General features: G+C 22.8%; 7 protein-coding genes across 7 annotated transcripts; 4 read left to right on the plus strand and 3 right to left on the minus strand.

Annotated features, from left to right (window-relative positions):
• Positions 1–3,267: 3,267 nt before the first annotated feature.
• Positions 3,268–5,521, minus strand: pif1 (DNA helicase; the record flags this gene model as incomplete). The annotated part of the gene is made up of 2 exons (XM_636914.1): positions 3,268–4,385; positions 4,630–5,521. The coding sequence occupies 2 exons, from the start codon at positions 5,519–5,521 to the stop codon at positions 3,268–3,270; spliced, it is 2,010 nt and encodes a 669-aa protein (XP_642006.1).
• Positions 5,522–6,198: 677 nt separating this feature from the next.
• empD (hypothetical protein) lies at positions 6,199–7,245 on the plus strand (the record flags this gene model as incomplete). The annotated part of the gene is made up of 3 exons (XM_636917.1): positions 6,199–6,420; positions 6,535–6,655; positions 6,923–7,245. The coding sequence occupies 3 exons, from the start codon at positions 6,199–6,201 to the stop codon at positions 7,243–7,245; spliced, it is 666 nt and encodes a 221-aa protein (XP_642009.1).
• A 206-nt stretch (positions 7,246–7,451) lies between these two features.
• mybH (myb domain-containing protein) lies at positions 7,452–11,199 on the minus strand (the record flags this gene model as incomplete). The annotated part of the gene is made up of 2 exons (XM_636918.1): positions 7,452–10,373; positions 10,468–11,199. The coding sequence occupies 2 exons, from the start codon at positions 11,197–11,199 to the stop codon at positions 7,452–7,454; spliced, it is 3,654 nt and encodes a 1,217-aa protein (XP_642011.1).
• Positions 11,200–13,193: 1,994 nt separating this feature from the next.
• DDB_G0295679 (helicase superfamily 1 and 2 domain-containing protein) lies at positions 13,194–16,565 on the plus strand (the record flags this gene model as incomplete). The annotated part of the gene is made up of 1 exon (XM_001732926.1): positions 13,194–16,565. The coding sequence occupies one exon, from the start codon at positions 13,194–13,196 to the stop codon at positions 16,563–16,565; it is 3,372 nt and encodes a 1,123-aa protein (XP_001732978.1).
• Positions 16,566–17,224: 659 nt separating this feature from the next.
• Positions 17,225–20,316, plus strand: DDB_G0278585 (hypothetical protein; the record flags this gene model as incomplete). Its single annotated transcript, XM_001732927.1, has 2 exons — positions 17,225–18,239; positions 18,668–20,316. The coding sequence occupies 2 exons, from the start codon at positions 17,225–17,227 to the stop codon at positions 20,314–20,316; spliced, it is 2,664 nt and encodes an 887-aa protein (XP_001732979.1).
• A 557-nt stretch (positions 20,317–20,873) lies between these two features.
• DDB_G0277931 (hypothetical protein) lies at positions 20,874–21,641 on the minus strand (the record flags this gene model as incomplete). Its single annotated transcript, XM_636924.1, has 1 exon — positions 20,874–21,641. The coding sequence occupies one exon, from the start codon at positions 21,639–21,641 to the stop codon at positions 20,874–20,876; it is 768 nt and encodes a 255-aa protein (XP_642016.1).
• Positions 21,642–21,736: 95 nt separating this feature from the next.
• DDB_G0277933 (hypothetical protein) lies at positions 21,737–22,208 on the plus strand (the record flags this gene model as incomplete). The annotated part of the gene is made up of 2 exons (XM_636925.1): positions 21,737–21,784; positions 21,861–22,208. 2 exons carry the CDS (start codon positions 21,737–21,739, stop codon positions 22,206–22,208), a joined length of 396 nt encoding a protein of 131 aa, XP_642017.1.
• Between the last annotated feature and the right edge of the window lie 116 nt (positions 22,209–22,324).

Below are 22,324 nucleotides of genomic sequence, written 5' to 3' on the forward strand. Positions count from 1 at the left end.
ACCGAGGTCGTGGTGATGTTATCTTCGTAGTCGGAGAAAAGGTGATGGTTAAAAGAAAATTCTTCCAAACTAACCTTTCAAAAGATCTAATCTCTCACAAACTTGAATCCAAGAATTGTGGACCATTCATAATCACTGCCGTTCATGGTAATAATGTAACACTCGATTTAGTAGGTTATCCAAAGAAACACAATGTGTTCAACAAGGATCAAATCGTAAAACTATACGAGGACAGTGAGTGGTTAAGAGAAGAGATATCGATGCCCGAACCTGAGGAGATGGACGAAGCAAGTTACGAAGTTGAAAGTATTCTCAATCACGATAAAGTCAAAAAGATGTACCTAGTGAAGTTCAAAGGTTACCCAGAACCTGAATGGATCAAAGAAGTCGATACAGACTGTGAAGAGTTAGTCAGAGAGTATTGGAATAACGTGCAGAAGAAACAATTGAACTCAAGAAGAGAAAGAGAGAATGTAACTACAGAAGCCGTTGAGCCAATTGTGTCACCTCCACTCTCCCAAGAAGTTCAAAGGTCCCAAACATTGCAACCAACTACTTCAAGACAACAAAACTCCAACTCAAATCAAATAAACCAATCAAAGAAAAGAAAATCAAGAAATCAAAATACTTCAAGTGATGATGATGAACTTGATCTTAGTTTACAAATTAAAACAACAAGATCAGGAAGAAAAGTTACACCGAAGAGATTATAGTCCACCTCTAAACCAAAGCTAGCCTAAAGAAGGAAGGGGAAGGTGTTAGAGACTCAAAACTAAATTAATTTAAAGTTAGTATGAGCTCAACAACGTAACAAATTCGCGCATCTCCATGTAAAAATATTTCATTTAATTTTAATTTTTATTTTTTAATTTTTTATTTTTTCAGTTGAAAAATAAAAAATTAAATTAAATAAAATAAAATTAAATTAAAATTTAAAAAAAAATAATAAAATAATAAAAATTCTGATTTTCGGTTTAGTTTCCATAACGCCCTTACTTTTAATTATCTCTTTTATGTATGTTTACTTTTATGATATTAGTCTTTCACTCTTTCTATCCTTCATATTAAAATACATTACTTTAAAGATTGGACTGTTTGATTTAAGATTGAACAAATGTGACAATGGATTGAAGATTAGTGTGAGTGACTTTTACATAGAGACTCAAAACTAAATTAATTTAAAGTTAGTATGAGCTCAACAACGTAACAAATTCGCGCATCTCCATGTAAAAATATTTCATTTAATTTTAATTTTTATTTTTTAATTTTTTATTTCAGTTGAAAAATAAAAAATTAAATTAAATTAAATTAAATTAAATTAAAATTAAAAAAAATAATAAAAATTTAGATTTTCGGTTTAGTTTCGTAACGCCCTTACTTTTAATTATCTGTTTTATGTATGTTTACTTTTATGATATTAGTCTTTCACTCTTTCTATCCTTCATTATTAAAAAAACATTAGATTAAAGATTGGACTAGTTCGATTAAAGATTGAACAAATGTGACAATGGATTGAAGATTAGTGTGAGTGACTTTTACACTATAAATACAACCAAATTTAATTCTACGATAGGTCTTAACAAATATTGTTAAATATTATTTATAATTTTTGTTTTAAATAATGTGTTTTATTGAAAAAAAAAAAAAAAAAAAAAAAAAAACATATGAAAAGTGAAAAATTTTTCAAAAAAAATAAACTTTTTTCGAAATAAATGAATTTATTCCGGGATAACTCGATCTTTTTTAAAATATGCTGAGTCAATTATAATTAATTCAATTATCCACTGATAGGTCCATTGTGAATAAAATTAAAAAAAATAATAATAATATGGCCAATGAAAAATTTTTCGAGAAAGATTGATCTTTTCCGGGATAACTCGATCTTTTTCAAAATAACTTTTTTTATTCAGAATTAATTCGATTATTCACAGAAAGGTCCAATTTAATTTAATTTAATTTTTTATTTTTCAACTGAAAAAATAAAAAATTAAAAATTAAAAATTAAAATTAAATGAAATATTTTTACATGGAGATGCGCGAATTTGTTATGTTGTTGAGCTCATACTAACTTTAAATTAATTTAGTTTTGAGTCTCTAACACATAATATAATGAATAATAATATTTTTAAAATTCTTTAATTTTTCTCTGCAATTAATGCATGATATGTTTTTTAAATTAATTTTGTTTGCTGGGCGGAAATTAAAAATAATATTTTTTTTTTTTTTTTCCTCGAGTTTTTACGGTTTTTTTTTTTTTTTTTTTTTTCATTTTATTCAAATTTTAGCAAGTCAATATAGGATTTAGCATTAAGGTTTATATATTTAGGGATTTACCTTTATATATTTAGGGATTTACTCCATTTTTAAACTAAATGCTAAATCCTATATTGACTTGCTATATTGCTAAAATTTATATATATTGAGGGATATCCCCATTTTCAAAAAATGACGGGAACCTATGACCCTGTCTATACCTTTTTAGTTTTTTTTTTTTTTAATTTTCTTAATTTTTTTTTTTTTTTTATTTTCTTAATTTTTTTTTTTTTAATAAATTTGAAATAAATAGTGTAATAATTGATTTAAAATGCATTTTAAAAAATGTAATTAATAAAAGCTTAAAAAAGGATTAATAAGTAATTTTAAATTACATTAAAAATAACTTTTTTAAATTTATTATAAAGTGATTAAAACAGTTAAAAACCGCTTTATAATAAATTTAAAAGGTCATTTTTAATGTAATTTTAAATGACCTTAAAAATATCTTTAAAACTACCTTTTTAAAAAGCACCATTAAAGCCAATTTAAAGCAAATTTAAATTGAATTTGCTTTAAATTGGCTTTAAAGGTGCATTTTTCTTCTCTGTGTATATTTTTTTTATTTTGAATTTTGAAATTTCATTTGATTTTTGCTCAAATAAAAGTAAATTATTTTTTTTTACAACTAATTATTTGTTATTGAATAACAATGAATGAAAAAAAAAAAAAAAAAAAAAAAAAAAAAAAAAAAAAAAAAAAAAAAAAAAAAAATTTAAAAATTAAAAAACTAAAAAATGTTATTTGGTTTTAAAAAAAAAAATCAAAAAAAAAAAAAAAAAATCTTATATTTTAAATAGATAAACTTTTAAACATTAACTTAATTGTTTTAATTCAAAAAATTTTTGAGGTATACCAAACCAATCTAAAATAACTAATTGGTTTAAAAAAACATTTGGAAGTGTTTTTTTTTTTTTTTTTTTTTTTTTTTTTTTTTTTTTTTTTTTTTTTTTTTTAAATATGAGAATTATTTATTGATCTAATAATTTTTTTATTAAAAGTTACAACTTTTGGAGAAGTTTTTAATGCAGGAGTATTTAAAGACTTTAAGTGTAAACCAGCTAAAGATTTAACACGAGAAAGTGCAACATAACCTTGACCGGAAGCAAAAGTACGAGAGAGTTCACATTCAACCTTATCCAAAGTCATACCTTGAGCACGATGAATAGTTAAAGCCCAAGCAAGCTTTAAAGGTATTTGATTACGATAGGCTTTCTCTTCACTCCAAACACACCATTCACTTGGTGGTATGGTTACTTTTTGGCCATCATTAAATAGAACCACTGGTAAGTATTGATTAACTTTATGGAATTTATTATTTTTACGTGAAACTCTAGCTTTTACGAAATCAACAACTACACCTCTTGAGCCGTTGACTAAACCATCACCTTTTTCAATCTTTCTAAGTAGAACCACTTGAGCACCAACTTTTAAAGTTAAATTTTTCATAGCGGGACAGTCACGATCCAATAACTCTATCAACTCTTTATTGCCACTATCAACTGCTTGAAAACTAAAAGGTTCACCTAGTAATTTATCCAATGAGCTTTGATTCTCTTGATCGACCGATGCATTTGTTGAATAAAGTCTGGTTGGTAAAATACCATTGCTAATATCTAAAGGTTTATTACAAGTGGAAACCAATCGATTGATCATATCTTCTTTTATATCACCCACCCGAATTTTATTTAAAATATCAATGAATTCTGTTTCTTTTTGTCTCATAACCGTTGTCAATTCAACACTGATATCTATTGATTTTTTCCATGCTTTACATTCGAATGCATAATTTCCATGTACTGGTGGTAATTGAAAGAAATCACCAACCAACACCAATTGAATACCACCAAATGGTTGATTATTGCCTCGAACCATTTGACCAATTGTATCTAATTTTTCAAATAATTCTGCATCGATCATTGAAATCTCATCAATAATTAATACACTGCAATCTAACCATTTTTGTAATAATTTTTTCGATTGTAAAATTTCAACTGCTAACCTTTGTGCTGGTGCAACTCCTAATTTTATACCTGCAAATGAATGTAATGTCGTACCACCAATATTAACAGCTTTTAAATTTTATAAAATAAAAAATTAATATCTTTAAAAAATAATAATAATAATAATAATAATAATAATAATAATAATAATAATATCAATAATATCAATAATAATAGTTCAAATAATAATAATCCAAATAATATCAATAATTCAAATAACAATAATTTAAATAATAATAATAATAATAATAATAATAATAATAATAATAATAATAATAATAATAATAATAATAGTAGTAATAAAAATAATTACCAGCAATACCAGTTGCAGCAGTTACATAAACAGATTTTGGATATTTCTTTCTTAATTTTGATACCAAATGTTTTAAGACAAAACTTTTACCAGTACCAGCGCTACCAGTGAAAAATACATTCTTACCACCATCTACAATTAAATTTACAATTTTTTGTTGTTCAGATGTTAACAATTCATCCAATTCTAAAAGGTTTTGACTATCTACATTATCACTATTATCATTTTCAATGTTTTCAAATTTATCAAATATTGTTTTAACTTTTTGTTGTTGATCTTGAAGTGATTTTGCAAAGTTATTTAAAATTTCAATCTCCTCTTTTTCATTTACACTTGATGTTTTGTTTTTAGTTTTTGTTGGCGAAAATAATCCTTGATCATTTGGTTGTGATTGTGTTGTTGATGTATTGGTTGATTTGGTTGTTTTTGTTAAATTTACATTGTTTGAGTTTTTATTATTATTATTATTATTATTATTATTATTATTATTATTATTATTATTATTATTATTATTATTATTATTATTATTATTATTATTATTATTATTATTATTATTATTTACAAGGGGTTTTTTGTTTATTTTTATTTTTTTTGGTAATTTTTCAGCTGTTAAAGAAGAAACTTGTAGATTGTTATTATTATTATTATTATAAAAAGGTCTATTGATTATTGTTGTATTTGAGGTTGTTACATTACTTAGTATTGGTACTTCTATATCCACATCGTAGTCAAAAGAAGTTTGGTATTCACCACCACCACTATCATTTTCATCGTTATTGAAAAAATCATAACCATAGTGTGTTGTAAAAAATTTATATTGTTTACTATTGAATGAAGTTATAAAGTTTGATTGACATTTTTTTATTGTCTTTAGAGATAACCGTAAAAACATTATTTTTGACTTTAATAAAAAAAATAAAAAAAAATAAAAAAAAAAAAATAATTTGAAAAAAAATAAAAAAATAAAAATAAAAAATAAAAATAAAAATAAAATTCTTTTATTTCGGGAATTTTGAGAACTATTATCACCACAAAAAAGAAAATTAGATCATATCTTAAGATAGGGTTTTTTTTTTTTTTTTAAATTTAAATAAATATTTAATTTTTTTTATTTTTTTTTATTTTTTTGTTATTACTATTATTATTATTATTATTATTATTATTATTATTATTATTATTATTATTATTATTATTATTATTATTATTATTATTATTATTATTATTATTATTATTATTATTATTATTATTATTATTATTATTATTATTAATTTTTATAAAAAATTTAGACACTTTTTTTTTTTATACCTTAATTTTCTATTTATTATTTTAATACTGACAATATCAATTACAAAAAACCTCAATTTATTTTTTACATCAAATTTAACACCTACATCACCATTGTGATGAAGTTCTTTGGTCAAAAAAATTTTTATTATTTTTATTTTTTTTTTTTTTAAAATTTTTTTTTTTAATTTTTTTTTTTTAATTTTTTTTTTTTTTAATTTTTTTTCAACACGCACATTTCAACTTTTATATATAACCTAAAAAACCACCCATATACAAAACAAAATGAATAAAACCTTATTAGTAGTTTTATTAGCATTAATTTTATGTGTTCAATACAGTTATTCATTTATGTTTGAAGTTAGAGCAGCAGATGAAAAATGTATTGTTGAAGAATTTAGACAAGACACATTAGTCAATGGTAAGTTTGAAGTCTCTGACAGATTATCTAAAAATATCGCCTTCCAATATGAAGTCGTTATGGCCAGTATGCAAATGAAATTTTATGTATGTATATTATTATTCATATTTACCTTTTTTTATTTATTTATTTATTTTTATTCTATTTTTATTTATTTATTATAGATTTGGAATATTAACATTACTTCTAATTTATTTTAGGTTCGTGGTCCAACTGGTGATTTAATTTTAGTTAACCATGATGCATCAACTGGTGTTATTGCATTCAATGCTCAAGAAGCAGGTGATTATTCATTCTGTTTCTTGGACAATTACAGACCAGGTAAGAATATTTAAGAAAATATAAATTTAAATATATTTATTCATACTAACAACAAAATTATTTTCTTTTTCTTTTTTTCTTTTTCTTTTTTTCACTTTTACAATTCAATATAATTCAATTTTCAAAATTATTTTATTTAAAAATAAAAAACAAACTTTATTTTTTTTTATTTTTTTTTATAAATCAAAATCTTATGAAACAACAATTTAAACTATGGTGATTAATAAATTATAATAATAATAAAAATAACTATAAATAATAAAACAGGTGCACAAGCAATGCCATTAAGTAGAACAGTATCATTAGAGATTAAAACAGGTGTCGAAGCAAATGATTATTCAGATGTTATCACTAAAGGTCAATTAAAACCATCAGAAATTGAACTTAAAAAGATTGAAGATGTTGTAGACTCAATTAAAGTTGAAATCTTATACATGAAGAACAGAGAAGAAACAATGAGAAACACAAATGAATCTACCAACTCTAGAGTTGCTAATTTATCAATTTTTTGTTTCTTTGTTTTAATTGGCTCTGCAGCTTTCCAAATTAATTATTTGAAACGTTACTTCAAACAAAGAAAATTAATTTAAATAAAAAAAATAAAAAAAACCTTTTAAAAATAATAAACTATAATAATAATAATAATAATAATATAATAATAATTGTAATAATAATAATAATAGTAATAATAATATTAAATATAATAAGATACTTAATTTTAATTATATATATATATATATTTTTTTTTTTTTTATTCTTTGTACATAATAATAAATTTATTTTTTATTTTCATTTATTATTGGTATGATGGTTTGTTTTGTAATACTGGCTTATCTAAAAAATTATTATTGTAATGATTATTGTTATTATTATTTTTATTAAAAGATTTATAATTTTCAGTATCACTATATTCACTGATGTCATCATCTTCAATATCACTCATACTACTACTGGACTCAGTATTATAATAATCAGATGACGATCTACTAACTTCACTCATATAAGAATCACTTAGATCTGGGTCATTGAAAGTGTTACTCTTATGTCTATTATGAAGATGTTGATGATGATGTTTCTTTGGCAGTGTTTTCTCACCCACATAACCATTTCCACCACTTCTACTTCTACTTCTAGAATAACTATCTAAACTTCTACTTCTAGATCTACTTCTTGTTCCACTTCTTGATCTACTTCTTGATCTACTTCTTGATCTACTTCTTGACCTACTTCCTTCATTTCTATTTTTATTTTTATTATTATTATTATTATTATTATTATTATTATTATTATTATTATTATTATTATTATTATTATTATTATTATTATTATTAAAATCTTTAAATTGATTTTTAATTTTTGTTAAAAATAATTCAGTTTGATCATCTTGAATTATATCTTCATCACAATTAATAAGGTCACTCTCATTAGTGTTATTTTTATTATTACTACTACTACTATTGTTATTTAAAATTAAATTTGAAGAAATGGAACTAATCATTTTATCCAAATGAGTGAAACCACCATTTTCCATTGTTTTCTTTAAATCTATTCGACTTGAATAACTTTTATACTTTTCAAATAAATTATCAATTTGTTGATAAAGATATTGGTTATTTAAAGATGGTGTATAACTTGTTGATAATTGATATGGAATACGATATTGATTGGTTTCATCCATTTGTTTTGTAATTGTAATACAATTAAAATTTGATATTAATCCATTCTTATGATACGGATTAACTATGAATCCAATAAATGGTTCAATCATAGATTTATTATTATTATTATTATTGTTTGATGAAGTTGCAAATAAATTTTGAAAAGAAGTTTGAGTTTCAATATCTCGTAATGATGGTATTGGTTCAAAGTTTGGATGAGAATGATACCAACCGACAATATCTAAACCAATTGAATTAACCATTTCCTTTGCAGCAATTTGTGAGTTTGGATCCATATCACATTGAATATCAGAAGAAATTGAATTACAAGGAATCGCCAATAATATTGTTATGTGATTGGTATCTGGATTAAATTTACCACCCAACATACCAATGACTTCAGTTGATGAAATATGAGAATGAATATCCATAACGATCATCGTATTTGAACTAACATCGATTGTAAATGGTTGTTCATTTGGATTATTATATTTTTTACATTCAACCAAAGTGAATGGATCAAATGATGGAAATGACGAAAAATCTTCAAAATTATAAAGTTTTGAACTTTCATTAGTTGGTGATGATGATGATGATGTTTTTGAATTATTTACATTGTTGATTGTTGATGAAGTAGCCATATTAATTTTATCATTTTCATTTCCACTATGTTCAATAGTGGTGTTTAATAAACTTTGATCCATCCATTGACCATCATAAAATATTTTTCTTTTTCTTAATGGATTGTTAGTTTTTCTATTCTCTAACATTCTATTTGTAATTGCACTTGATAAAATAGCTGATAAATCTGATATATTATTATTATTATTATTATTATTATTATTATTATTATTATTATTATTATTATTATTATTATTTTTATTATTATTATTATTATTATTATCACGATCATAATCATTATTATTTAACGGGTTTCCAACTGCATTAAAGTTAATAACACCAATTGATTCTAAAAATTGATGAACTCTACCAATTGAATTAATATCACTACCACAATCTTTTATTTGATTTCTTGAAAATGTTTTTGAAAGATAGTTTGGTTTAAAGGAATCCCATTGTCTAATAATTTTATCACGAATTTTGATATATCTATCAGGTGTTTTAGATATTTGACCAGTGAAATATTCTTTACATCCCATCATTTCCTCTTGTGTAATAATATTTAAGTCTAGATATCTCTCTTTTGTTGGTGGTTTATTATTATTATTATTATTATTATTATTATTATTATTATTATTATTATTATTATTATTATTATTATTATTATTATTATTATTATTATTATTATTATTATTATTATTATTATTATTATTATTATTATTATTATTATTATTACTACTTGAATTATTGATACTGCCAAAACTTCTATTTAAAGGATTATTGCTACTTTTATAATTGCTTGTTGTGTATGTTGGTGTTTTTGGAAATGTTGAGATTGATGTTGGTGTTGGTGTTGAGAATGCTGATGATAAAATAATGTTTCTTGAAGGTAAAATAAGCTTTGGTTGTATTGGTGTAATGGGTTTACTTGTTGGATTTTTACTTTTACTTTTTGAAGATGATTTCTTACTGTTACCACTGCTTCTGCCACTACTACCACCACTACTTCTACCACCACTGCCACCACTACTAATAGTACTACTACTGCTACTACTACTACTACCACTACTACTGCTACTACCACTACTACGAGTATTACTTAAATCACTCTTACTAGAAGTACTTTTATTACCATTTCCATTATCACTATAACTACTATTATTACCATTATCATTACCATTAAAAAAGGAATTATTATTATTATTATTATTATTATTATTATTATTATTATTATTATTATTATTGTTTTGTTCATTATTATTATTTTGATCATTATAATTATTATTATTTTCTACTTCTATAATAGTTTTTTTGGAAGGAGGTCCATTTTGTTGAGAAATTTTATCAAAGTAAATTCTAGCGTGATTTTTAATTTGAAGTGTATTTCTACTTTTTATTAATGTTGAAATTAATTTCCAATTACCTCTACCATATTTTTCCTAGAATATATTATAATATGAAATGGGGTTAGTATCAAGAATAGATACAAAAATCAAAATAAATAAACAAATAAATGATTGATTTTAATATTACAATTGCTTTAAGAAACAATTCATGTTCTTCATTACTCCAAGGTGTATTATGAGAAGGTAAATTATGAGAAGAGGAAGCAGCATGTGATTGATTAAATAATTGATCGATATTATCTAATGATTTTATACCATTTTTTTCCAATTTCAATGCAAACTTTTGTGCATGAGATCTAACTTGAAGTATTGTTTTGGTTTTAACATGTTCTTGAATCTTTTTATTATCCTTATCATATAGCTTATATGCTTCAACAAATAATCTTTCTTCTTCTTTTGTCCATGAAGATCTCGTAGCTCCACTTATCGTGGTTTTTGGTGTATTATTATTATTATTATTATTATTATTATTATTATTATTATTATTATTATTATTATTATTATTATTATTATTATTATTATTATTATTAATATTGAAAGATGTTGAAGTTGAAATTAATGGTTGTGGTTGCAATGGTGGAGATAATGGAGATAGTACAGGTGATGTTGATGTAGGGAAAATTGAATTTGATAGTCTTTTTGAATTAAAATTGGTATCATTATTAGAATTAGAAAAAGAAGTTGAAGAGATGCTAGGTGATTGTTGTATTGGTAACTGTTGTATTGGTGATCGTTGTATTGGTGATTGTAGTATTGGTGATTGTTGTATTGGTGATTGTTGTATTGGTGATTGTTGTATTGGTGATTGTTCTATTGGTGATGGTTGTATTGGTGATGAAGTTTTTGTTTGTGTTGTCATATTTGTCAAATCAGTTTTTATACTGTTGTTATTGTCGTTTTTATTATTATTATTATTATTATTATTATTATTATTATTATTATTATTATTATTATTATTATTATATTATTATTATTATTATTATTATTATTACTATTATTATTACCATTAGAAATTCTCCTTATTTTTATGGGTTTTCTTGGTTTGTTATAATCAGTTTCAATTTCACTTGAATCACTCTCACTATTGGAGTCACTATCGGAATCACTATAGTTATTATTATTATTATTATTATTATTATTATTATTATTATTATTATTATTATTATTATTATTATTATTATTATTATTATTATTATTATTATTGTTGATTTTAGTTTTATTATTATCACTTTTATCAGAATCTGTTGAAATAGATCCAATTAATCTTTGAGCTTTAATAATTGGAGATGGATGCAAAAATGTGATTGGTTGAGTTATTGGTTTAAACGAGTTTGTGGTTATTTTTATATCACTTTCACAGTCACTATCACTACTTTTATTTCGTTCCTTATATTTAAATTTGTTGCTATTTTTATTTTTGATTTTGTTTTTATTTTTGGTTTCACTTTCGTCACTACTACTACCATCATCACTACTGCTATCAATACTACTACTACTACTACTGCTATCACTACTGCTATCACTTTTATCAATGCTATAATGTTTATTTTTAATTGGTTTATTTTTGTAATTATATACTATATTATTTTTAACAGGTGGAGATTCTTTTATTTTCGGTTTTTTATTAACTTCATTTTTTGGTGTGATTTTAGTGTTTGTTTTTGTGCTTGTTGATGCAATAGGTTTGGAGGATGTAGATTTTACACTGTAGTTATGAACTTGAGTATAATTATTATTATTATTATTATTATTATTATTATTATTAAGGTTTTTAGAGTTGATGTTTACATTTTTATTATAGTGATGGTATTGCTCATCATCACTATAATGAATTGACCTCTTTAATAAAGTGACATTACTGACCATGGATTTCCCACCATTATCAGAATCTGAGTCACCCAAAATATCAATTTCCTCCTCTTCCTCCATTTTTAACTTTTTACTATTTATAAGGAAAGAGTTGAGATGTTTTTACAAAGGGGGTAAGATTAAAAAAAAAAAAAAAAAAAAAAAAAAAAATTAAAAAAAAAAAAAAAAAAAGAAAAACGAACGTTAACGTTTTGGTCAAAAAAAAAAAAAAAAAAAAAAAAAAATTAAATTAAAAAAAAAATTAAATTAAATTACAAAAAAAAAAAAAATTAAATTAAAAAAAAATAAACCTGTTTTACCTTTTTTACTTTTGATAATAATTTTTATTTTCAAATACTTCTTGAGATCACATCAAAAATGCCGTTTTGGCATAAACAAAAAAAAAAAAGAATTGTACAATTTCCTGTTTTGTGTAATTTTAAAAATAAAAAAAAATAAATTAATTAAATCTGGTATTATTATTTCAAACATTAAAGACATTTAAAAAAAAAAAAAATAATAAATATACCAATTCAATCATATCAATTTTTTTAATCTATTTTTTAATAAAAAATATATTCACTCATTTTTCTTTAAAATAAAAAAAAAAACAATTACAAAAAATGAACAAAAAAGAATAAAATTATAAAAATAAAATTTTGGTAAAAAAAAAAAAAAATTCCCAAAACAGAATGGTTTATTCATTTTATATTTTATACCATTTTGTGTATTTTTGGGTGCTTTGTTTTATTAACTAAATTCATTTAAAAATAAAATTAAAAAGAAATAAAAAGAAATTAATAGATATTATGTTTAACCTTTTTTTTTTTTATGTGGTGCTTTTTGGATGTTTTAATTAATATTATTTTTTTTTTTTTTTTTTTTTTTTTTTTTTTTTTTTTTAAAAATTTTTTTTTTATTTTTATTTTTTATTTTTTATTTTTATTTTTTTTTCTAGGCATTTTCCCTTTTTTTTATTCATTAAGTAAAAGAAAAGAAATAAATATGGAGAATGAACAAGAATATTTCTATCAAGGGGCAGTATCTTGTTTACCAAAAGTTTTACCATCTAAAAAAAAATTAGAGAGTTTAAATAATGCCACTACAACCACTACAACTACACCATCTATTAAATCTAATACAACAACTCCACCGATAACTCCAAATAATAATAATAATAACGCCACCACTACCACTTCAACAACTACAGCAACAACATCTACAACAACAACAACAACAACTACAACACCTACCAAACCAACTAAAGAAATTATTGATTCATCATCAGCAAACAATACACCAAAATTAACATCAACACATATATTAAATAGTAAGAATATTAACAATTCAATAGATTTAACCGCATCACTACCAACCGACACAACACCACCACCACCACAAACTAAAGACTCATTATTATCAATGTTAACAAAATCGTCATCAATTTCATTGGATAGTAATAATAATAATAATAATAATAATAATAATAATAATAATAATAATAATAATAATAATAATAATAATAATAATAATAATAATAATAATAATAATAATAATAATAATAATAATAATAATAATAATAATAATAATAATAATAATAATAATAATAATAATAATAATAATAATAATAATAATAATAGTTTTAATAAAGAAAATAGTGAAATAATTAAAGATGAAATATCAATTAAATTAAATACAGTTAAAGAGAATGAAGAATTAAAGAAATTTTTAGAGAAAAGAGTACAGAATTCATTTAAAGATTTTAAACCACGTACACATCAATGGGATACAATTGTATCGGTATTAAAGGATTTAATATCACCACAACATATGAAATCATTCAAGAGTGAAAACCGATACAATTATTTGATTCAACATGCTGCAGGTTCTGGTAAATCTTTGACCATTGCTTGTTTAGTCTACTTTTTATATAAACTAGAGATAAATAATAAACATAAATTTGATACCATTGTCATTATGAACGATAGAAGTCAATTGGATGCTCAGTTGGGTGATGTAGTCATTAAATTCTTAACAAGTAATGGTATTACCAATTTTTGTAGACCAAAATCATCAAAACAATTACAAAATGAAATTTTAAGTGGTAAAAATAGGGTTGTAATTACAACTATGCAAAAGTTTTCACAATTATTACCAAATAAGAGTGGTGGTGGTGGTGACGATCATGATAATGACGATGACGATGATGATGGTCATCATGATGGTTATGCTAACTCTAAAGGTAAAAAGAAAAAGAAAAATAATGAAGATGATAACCAATTCTCATTTAAATCAAATTCAGTTGCAATCATTTCAGATGAAGCTCATAGATCACATGGTAAATCTACAACAGAGAAATTACATGAATTTCTTAGTGGTAATACAAGACAAAGTAGTAAGATTACATATTTTAGTTTTACATGTACACCAACAACTCAATGTTTGGAAATGTTTGGTATAGCTTCAAAAGGTGATAAAATTCCTTTCTATACTTACTCTATGCATAATGCTTTAGAAGATAAATTGATTTTAGATGTAATTAAACAATTTTCAACTTTAAGATTAAATGAAGTTAATGTAGATTCATTTCAACAATATCAACAAAATTTATTACAATTTCATCAACAACAACAACAACAACAACAACAACGACCACAACAATATAATGAAGAAGCTTATGGTTATAGTAATAGTGTTTATGGTGGTAATAATGGTTATAAAAATAATAATAATAATAATAATTGTTTTTTAAATGGTATTGATTTTGATGATGATCAATATGAAGATGAAACTATTCAAGATCAAATGTTAATAAAAACTAAAGCACAATTTATAATTAATCATTTATTGTATACAAAGAATAAACATGATAATAAATTATTTAAGAGTAGAGCAATGTTGGTTTGTTCAGGCAGAAAGGGATTACTTATTTATAAGAAATATTTAGATCAATTGATTTCACAATTACCAATCGAGGAACAATTTGATTCAATCGCAGCATTTTCACCATTCATCCAAGAGGGTAAAAGTATGGTTGAATCGGATCCAATGATCAATGGTAAATATGCTCCCTATGGTACTGATAAGAATAGAGGCATCATTAAGGCATTGAATGACGATAAACAATTCAACATTAGATTATTGATTGTCGCCGATAAATTACAAACTGGTTTCGATGAACCTTCCCTATCGATAATGTATGTCGACAAGAAATTAAAAGGTGCAAACGCTGTACAAACCCTTTCACGTTTATCTCGTATCTCCAAAGATAAAGAAGCAACAGCCATCATTGATTTTGTCAATACTGAAAAAGATATGGATTTCATTTTCAATCTATATAAACATTCAACTAGTTTAAGAGATTTACAAGATACTCAAACTTTAATTTCAAGTTTAATAATGGCTGGTAGATCCATTCAAAAAGTTTTTGAAAAAGAAAAAAGAGCAGGTTTAATAACTCCATTTTGTAAGGCAATTTTATTTCATGAACAACAACAACAACAACAACAACAACAACAACAACAACAACAACAACAACAACAACAACAACAACAACAACAACAACAACAACAACAACAACAACAACAACAACAACAACAACAACAACAACAACAACAACAACAACAACAACAACAACAACAACAAAATAGTAATGATTCACCACCATCATCTTCAGATTTAACAAATGAATATGTTCAAGTTGAGCAATATATTGATGAATTCCTTTATATTCATTCAAAATTGGTTGCAAGAAATCAATTACCAGATAATCTTCAAAGTCCAATCTCTTTTAAAACAGTTCAAACAATTAAATCAACATTGGATTCTTTAAGATTGGAAAAGAGTAGAAATTCATCTTTACTCACTTCCTCTAATAAATTGGTTAAAATTAAATTAGATTATTTAACAGATGAAGAAACTAAATCAACAATTGAATATTCTCAAAGTAATGTAGACTATGATGCAGATTTCGCTCAATCAATGTGGGCTTCAAATAAAGGATTTGATAAAACCAACGGTGGTGGTGGTGATGATAATGATGCTGATGAAAGTGAAGGAGAAACAAAAGAGAAAATCTTAAAAGAAATGACTGAAAAATTAAAACAAATTCAAAAATTAGGTTCATCAAATTCCTCATCATTTTCATCTTCAAATAGTGTCTATCAAACAAATTTCTTTGATATACCACCAACAAGTAAAAGTAGTTTCATTAATACTACCACATCACAAAATCAAACAACAACAAATGCTCCTGAAAATTTTAAAAAAGCAAGTATTTGGTCAATCGCAAGAGGTGCCAATCAATTAAAAAGAGCAAATCAAACAACTCCATCTTTTCAACCAAATTTCTCTCAAAATAAGAAACCAAAATCTTGATTTTTTTTTTGTTATTTTTTATTTTTTTTAATTTTTTTTTTTTTAAATAATATTAATTTAATAATAAATAACTAATAAGGATTTGTTATACAATATTTTTTAAAATTTTTTTTTTTAATCATTTTTATTATTTTACAAACAAAATAAAAGATATTTTTTTCCAACGTTGGGGCATTAAAATGATTTTTTTTTTTTTTTTTTTTATTTTTTTTTTTTTGATTATTTTTTTTTTTTTTTTTTTTTTAACTCAAAATAACACCAATTTTAATAATAAATAATAATAAATATTTACATTATTTTTTATTTAAAAATTTTTGTACTTTTTTTTTGATTGGTAGCTCCCATTAAATATTTCGTTTTTTTTAAAAAACAGCATTAAAGATAAAAGATTTTTAAAAAAAATCAAAATAGATAATAGTAATAATTTAGATGAAATAAATGAAAATTTATTTTATGGAAAGATTTGGAAGAACATAGTAATAAAAAATAAAATATTATCATTTTTAGAGATAAAGACATCTGGATTATTACCAAAATATAGAGGAAAAAAGATAAAATTAGTTAATGAACAATTAAATTTAAAGAATAGAGATTGTTTTAAACCCTTAATAAAAAACGATAGATATTTCAAATATGATGAAATATTTAATGTTTGTAGAATGCTATTATATGGTAATAAAGAATTATTTAGATATAAAGTGACAAGAAATGAAAAAGATTCACTCTATTTTCAAGATGGAGATATTAATGTTATTCTTCAAAAATGTAAAGATCAAGATAAAGATTATAAATTGTTTCAAGATCTTTTTATTAATTATTTTCATTACTTCTTTCCAAATACTATCGAAACAAATAACCTCTTAAATTTGATTATCAAACATGATAATTTAATTGCTTTCAAAGTTTTTTTAACCATTATTAATCCAATCATTACAAAAAAAACAATAATAGATGCAATTAAATTTGGTGCTGTTGATATTGTTACTCATCTTTCAAATAATAATAATAATAATAATAATAATAATAATAATAATAATAATAATAATAATAATAATAATAATTATAATAATAGTAATAATAATAATTACATGTATCTAAGTGAAGATGATATTGTTAAATTATTAGAATTTATAATAAATAAAAACAATTGTTTTGGTAGTGAAAAAGAAAATGATTGTTTTTTGATATTTTCTAATGATTCCATAAATGATTTTGGATTTAAACAAAATAATGATATTGATTTTAGTAATTTAAATATTATTAGATTTTTTAAACGTTCTATTGAATGTTTTAAAAAATTAAATATAAAAATACCAAATCAACTTTTAAACCCAATAAAATATTATATATTTTCAGGATTTAATGAAAATGGTAGTCAACGTACTTCTTTACTCGATATTACATTGGAATTCTTAATTGAATTATATGAAGCAGTTCATTATTTATCACCATTGTTTTTGGAATCACCAGCAGATCAAACTTACAAAAGTTGTTACCAATCAACTAATATGGTTTTATCAAATGAGGAATTTCAATCTATAAAGAATTCATTCACAAAAATTGAATTAAAATCATTATTAAAAGATTTAGATTATTCTGATAAAATTGAAATATTATTTAGAAATGTTTCAATGGTTTCAAATATTAATCCAAATGATTATAATTTAAAATATTGTAAAAATCAAATTTATTATTTAAAATAATTGTATTAAAATCTTGAATTTCTTCTTTTGTAAAGTTTTTGTTTGATTCTGACATGGCATTTGTCACTTTTTCGAGACCAAATTCTTCTTCACCTATTCTTTCCAATAAATGATGATCAGGATCATAAAGATCTTGATAATTTCGATGATCACGTTCACCTGGATTATTAAAATAATCGATATCATTCAATGCTTTTGATAATTGATTTGAATGGAATAAATAACTGAATAATGTTTTATTCAGTGGTTGAATACATCTACCAGATTTTAAATCATAATCTCTATTTTCAAAAATCCATGCTAAAATCTCTGGATTTGATAAAAGGGAAATACATGGAGCAAAAGATATTTATTTATATCTTGGTCAAATTTATCAAAATTTAAATGATCATAGTAAAGATTTTAAAGTGGAAATATTAAGAAATTTAGAATTTATTATTAATTATGGTGATTCATCTTTTTTAAAATCATTTTCTCAACAATTAATAAATGATATTGAAAACGTCAATAATAATAATAAAGAGGAATTTATTAGATCTATATTTTTTTTATTATTAGAAAATTTTGAATGTTTAAAGATGATTGTAAATCAATGTAAAGAAACAGATAGAGGTGGAGAATTTCTAAAAAGTAATATCCATATTTTTAAAAGGGTTAATTCAATCGAAACTTTTAATATTTTATATGGTTGTGAAATATTAAAATCACAATTTAAACTTGATGATTTATTCTATGGTTTTTATGATATAAATGATAACGATCTTAATGAAATAGATGAAAGTGATGTAAGAGATCAATCCATATTACTATCAATATTAAATCATTTTAAAATAACATATCCAGAAGATTATAATAGAGAATCTATTAAATTAGATTTCATTGAAAATAAGAGACTCTTTTCAAACGATTTCATTTGTAATAATTATCAAGATTTTAAAGAGAATATTTTAAAATGTAATTTACCAATAGAAAATCAACAAATTATAAATAATAATAATAATAATAATAATAATAATAATAATAATAATAATAATAATAATAATAATAATAATAATAATAATAATAATAATAATAATAATAATAATAATAATAATAATAATAATAATAATAATAATGGTTATTGGTCAACTTATTTTAGGGAAATATCTGAAATTGAAAATGTTAATATTGAAATTTCATTACACTTAAATTTAAATCAATTTATTTCAATTTTAGAATTAACTCCAGCTCAACAACAGTATAGTTGTTTATCAAATCCAGAGATTTTAGCATGGATTTTTGAAAATAGAGATTATGATTTAAAATCTGGTAGATGTATTCAACCACTGAATAAAACATTATTCAGTTATTTATTCCATTCAAATCAATTATCAAAAGCATTGAATGATATCGATTATTTTAATAATCCAGGTGAACGTGATCATCGAAATTATCAAGATCTTTATGATCCTGATCATCATTTATTGGAAAGAATAGGTGAAGAAGAATTTGGTCTCGAAAAAGTGACAAATGCCATGTCAGAATCAAACAAAAACTTTACAAAAGAAGAAATTCAAGATTTTAATACAATTATTAAACTATCATTATTAATGAATGTCGATATAAATAATTTTATAAATACAATCATTAAATTTAATTTTTTAGATGATTTAGAAATACTTTATCACTTTTTAAACAGCATTGGAAATTCAAAGAAATTTGGAAAGCAACTTTCACAATTAAAAGATATTATACTTTCATGTATTGCAAATTATAATAGAATAAATTGTCTAAAACTATTGTGGAGATTAGATCAATACAACAAATCTTTCTTTGATGATAGACTCTTAACATCTATCTATAAAGAATTCAGAAAATCACGTTCTATGGTAATTCACGAAATTGAAAACATTTTAAGAAATCATTTCAAAAAAAAGATTCAAGATGAAGAGGAAGTGAATCAAGAAAGTGAAGATGACGAAAATGAAGGAGACAATGAAGAAAATAAAGACTACGAGGAAAATGAAAATGAAGATGAAGAAAATGAAGATGAAGAAGATGAAGAATGAGGAGGAATTAAAAGGAAAGTGATGAAGAATATGAAGGAAAGGATAATGAAATATAATAAAAATTAAACTCAATGAAAGATAGATGCTGAATATGGGTGGAAGAAGTTAGTGGTATGGATTTGATTAAAAAAATAAAATAAAATCAATAAAATAAAATAAAATAAATAAAATAAAATAAAAAGGAATTTAATAAATAAAAATATTAAAAAATTTATTAAAAATATTAAATAAAATTTTATTAAAAATTTATTCCTCTATTGGAATAAACAATAAAGGAAAAAAAAAATTTTAAACAAGTATCTAATATTATAAATTTTTTTTAAAAAAGAGTAGGCAATAGATGTAATAAATTAAGACAAGAAATAATAATAAATAATAGTCACTATTATTATTATTTATGGCAAGGTAAATAAATAAATTTTTGAAAAAAAAAAAAAAAATTATTATTATAGCAAAAATTGATTATTTATTTGTATATTTTTTTTTTTTTTAATCTTTTAAATTAAGGAGATGAAAATAGTATAAAGTTGTTTTTTCCTGTTTTTTTGGTATACTATCTATTGGCTATTTAACAATTTAGAATTCAATGTTTTTTCTTCTAAAATGAGGTCAAATATTTTATTTAAATATTTATTTTTTTGAATTTGTATTTCCTTTAATCTCTCCTTTGTTTGAAATTCTGTTTGATTCAAATGTTTTAATAGGTGTGGATTAATGGTATGACTAACTTGATTTGGTTGAATGTTTTGGTTTTGGTATCTTGGTTGTTCTTGTGGAGGAATTTGGTTTATTTGAGAATGAACAAGGTGTTGAGATGTTTGAATTGGGTTTTGATTTCTTAGTTGTTCTTGTGGAGGAATTTGGTTTATTTGTGAATGAACAAGGTGTTGAGATGTTTGAATTGGATTTTGGGCAAAATAACTGCTTTGATATTGTTGATTGAGATCATCATTACAATTCATTAAATAACCTATTTGTGATGGCTTTTCATTTGTTTGTTTCCTTTGATAACAATATCTGTCATTATTTTTTATTGGGTGCTGTTGAGATTGTGATTGAACTTGTATTTGTGATTGAAGTTCTTTTGTTTCATAACCAACATTTTGATTACAATTATTATTATTGTTTGCATTGTTTTGAATTTTATATTCAGAATAGTTTGAGCTTTTGTTGGTTGAGTGGGAGGTTAACTTATTGGCAACACTAATACTACTATCAGAAGATTGGTAAAATACAGTGGATTTTTTCTTTTCGATTGCAACAATAAATTCATTTAATTTATTAATAAATAAATCTGCTAAATCTCTAGTATCTTCATAATCCATTTTCCAGCATTGGAATTGCAAATCTTTCAAAGTTGAATGAAGTTGATTAACAATATTAAGATTAGTATTTAAATAATAATAAAAAAAATATTAACATGTTAATATCCAAACCAGTAAAAAATGTTTTCTTGATGGGAGAAACAGTAAGTTTTATCAAATAGGATAAAAATAAGTAATAATAAAAATTATTTTAATAGATTTTATTTACTATGATAATAGGGTAGTGGCAAAACATCTTTTATCAATTTAATTACCAATTATTGTAGAAAAGGAGAATTGAGAAAACCAAAAATATCAATTCCAACAAAATTTCACAAAGCCACTGAAAATTTTGATCATGATGAAAATGATGTCACCGATAGTAAAACAAGTAAAACAACAAAATGTTTGTGTTACTCTTTTGATATGGGCGATTTCATTTTGAATATCATTGATAGCCCAGGGCTAAATGATACTAGAGGAAAAGAACAAGATGAAATTAATATTAAATTGATTTTAAAAACCATTTCAGACTTGGGTCAAATTTCTGCCATTGTAGTTGTAGTAAATGGAACCAATCAAGATTAACAGTGAATCTTAACTATGTTCTAGTTAGAATTAAAGGCAATCTTCCAGACTCAATTGTCAAATCGCTATGTTTTGTTTTAACCAATTGTTGGGAGCACGATTCAAACTTTGATCTT

Source organism: Dictyostelium discoideum (genome assembly GCF_000004695.1).
Source record: "Dictyostelium discoideum AX4 chromosome 3 chromosome, whole genome shotgun sequence".
In the NCBI taxonomy this organism is placed as follows: domain Eukaryota; phylum Evosea; class Eumycetozoa; order Dictyosteliales; family Dictyosteliaceae; genus Dictyostelium; species Dictyostelium discoideum.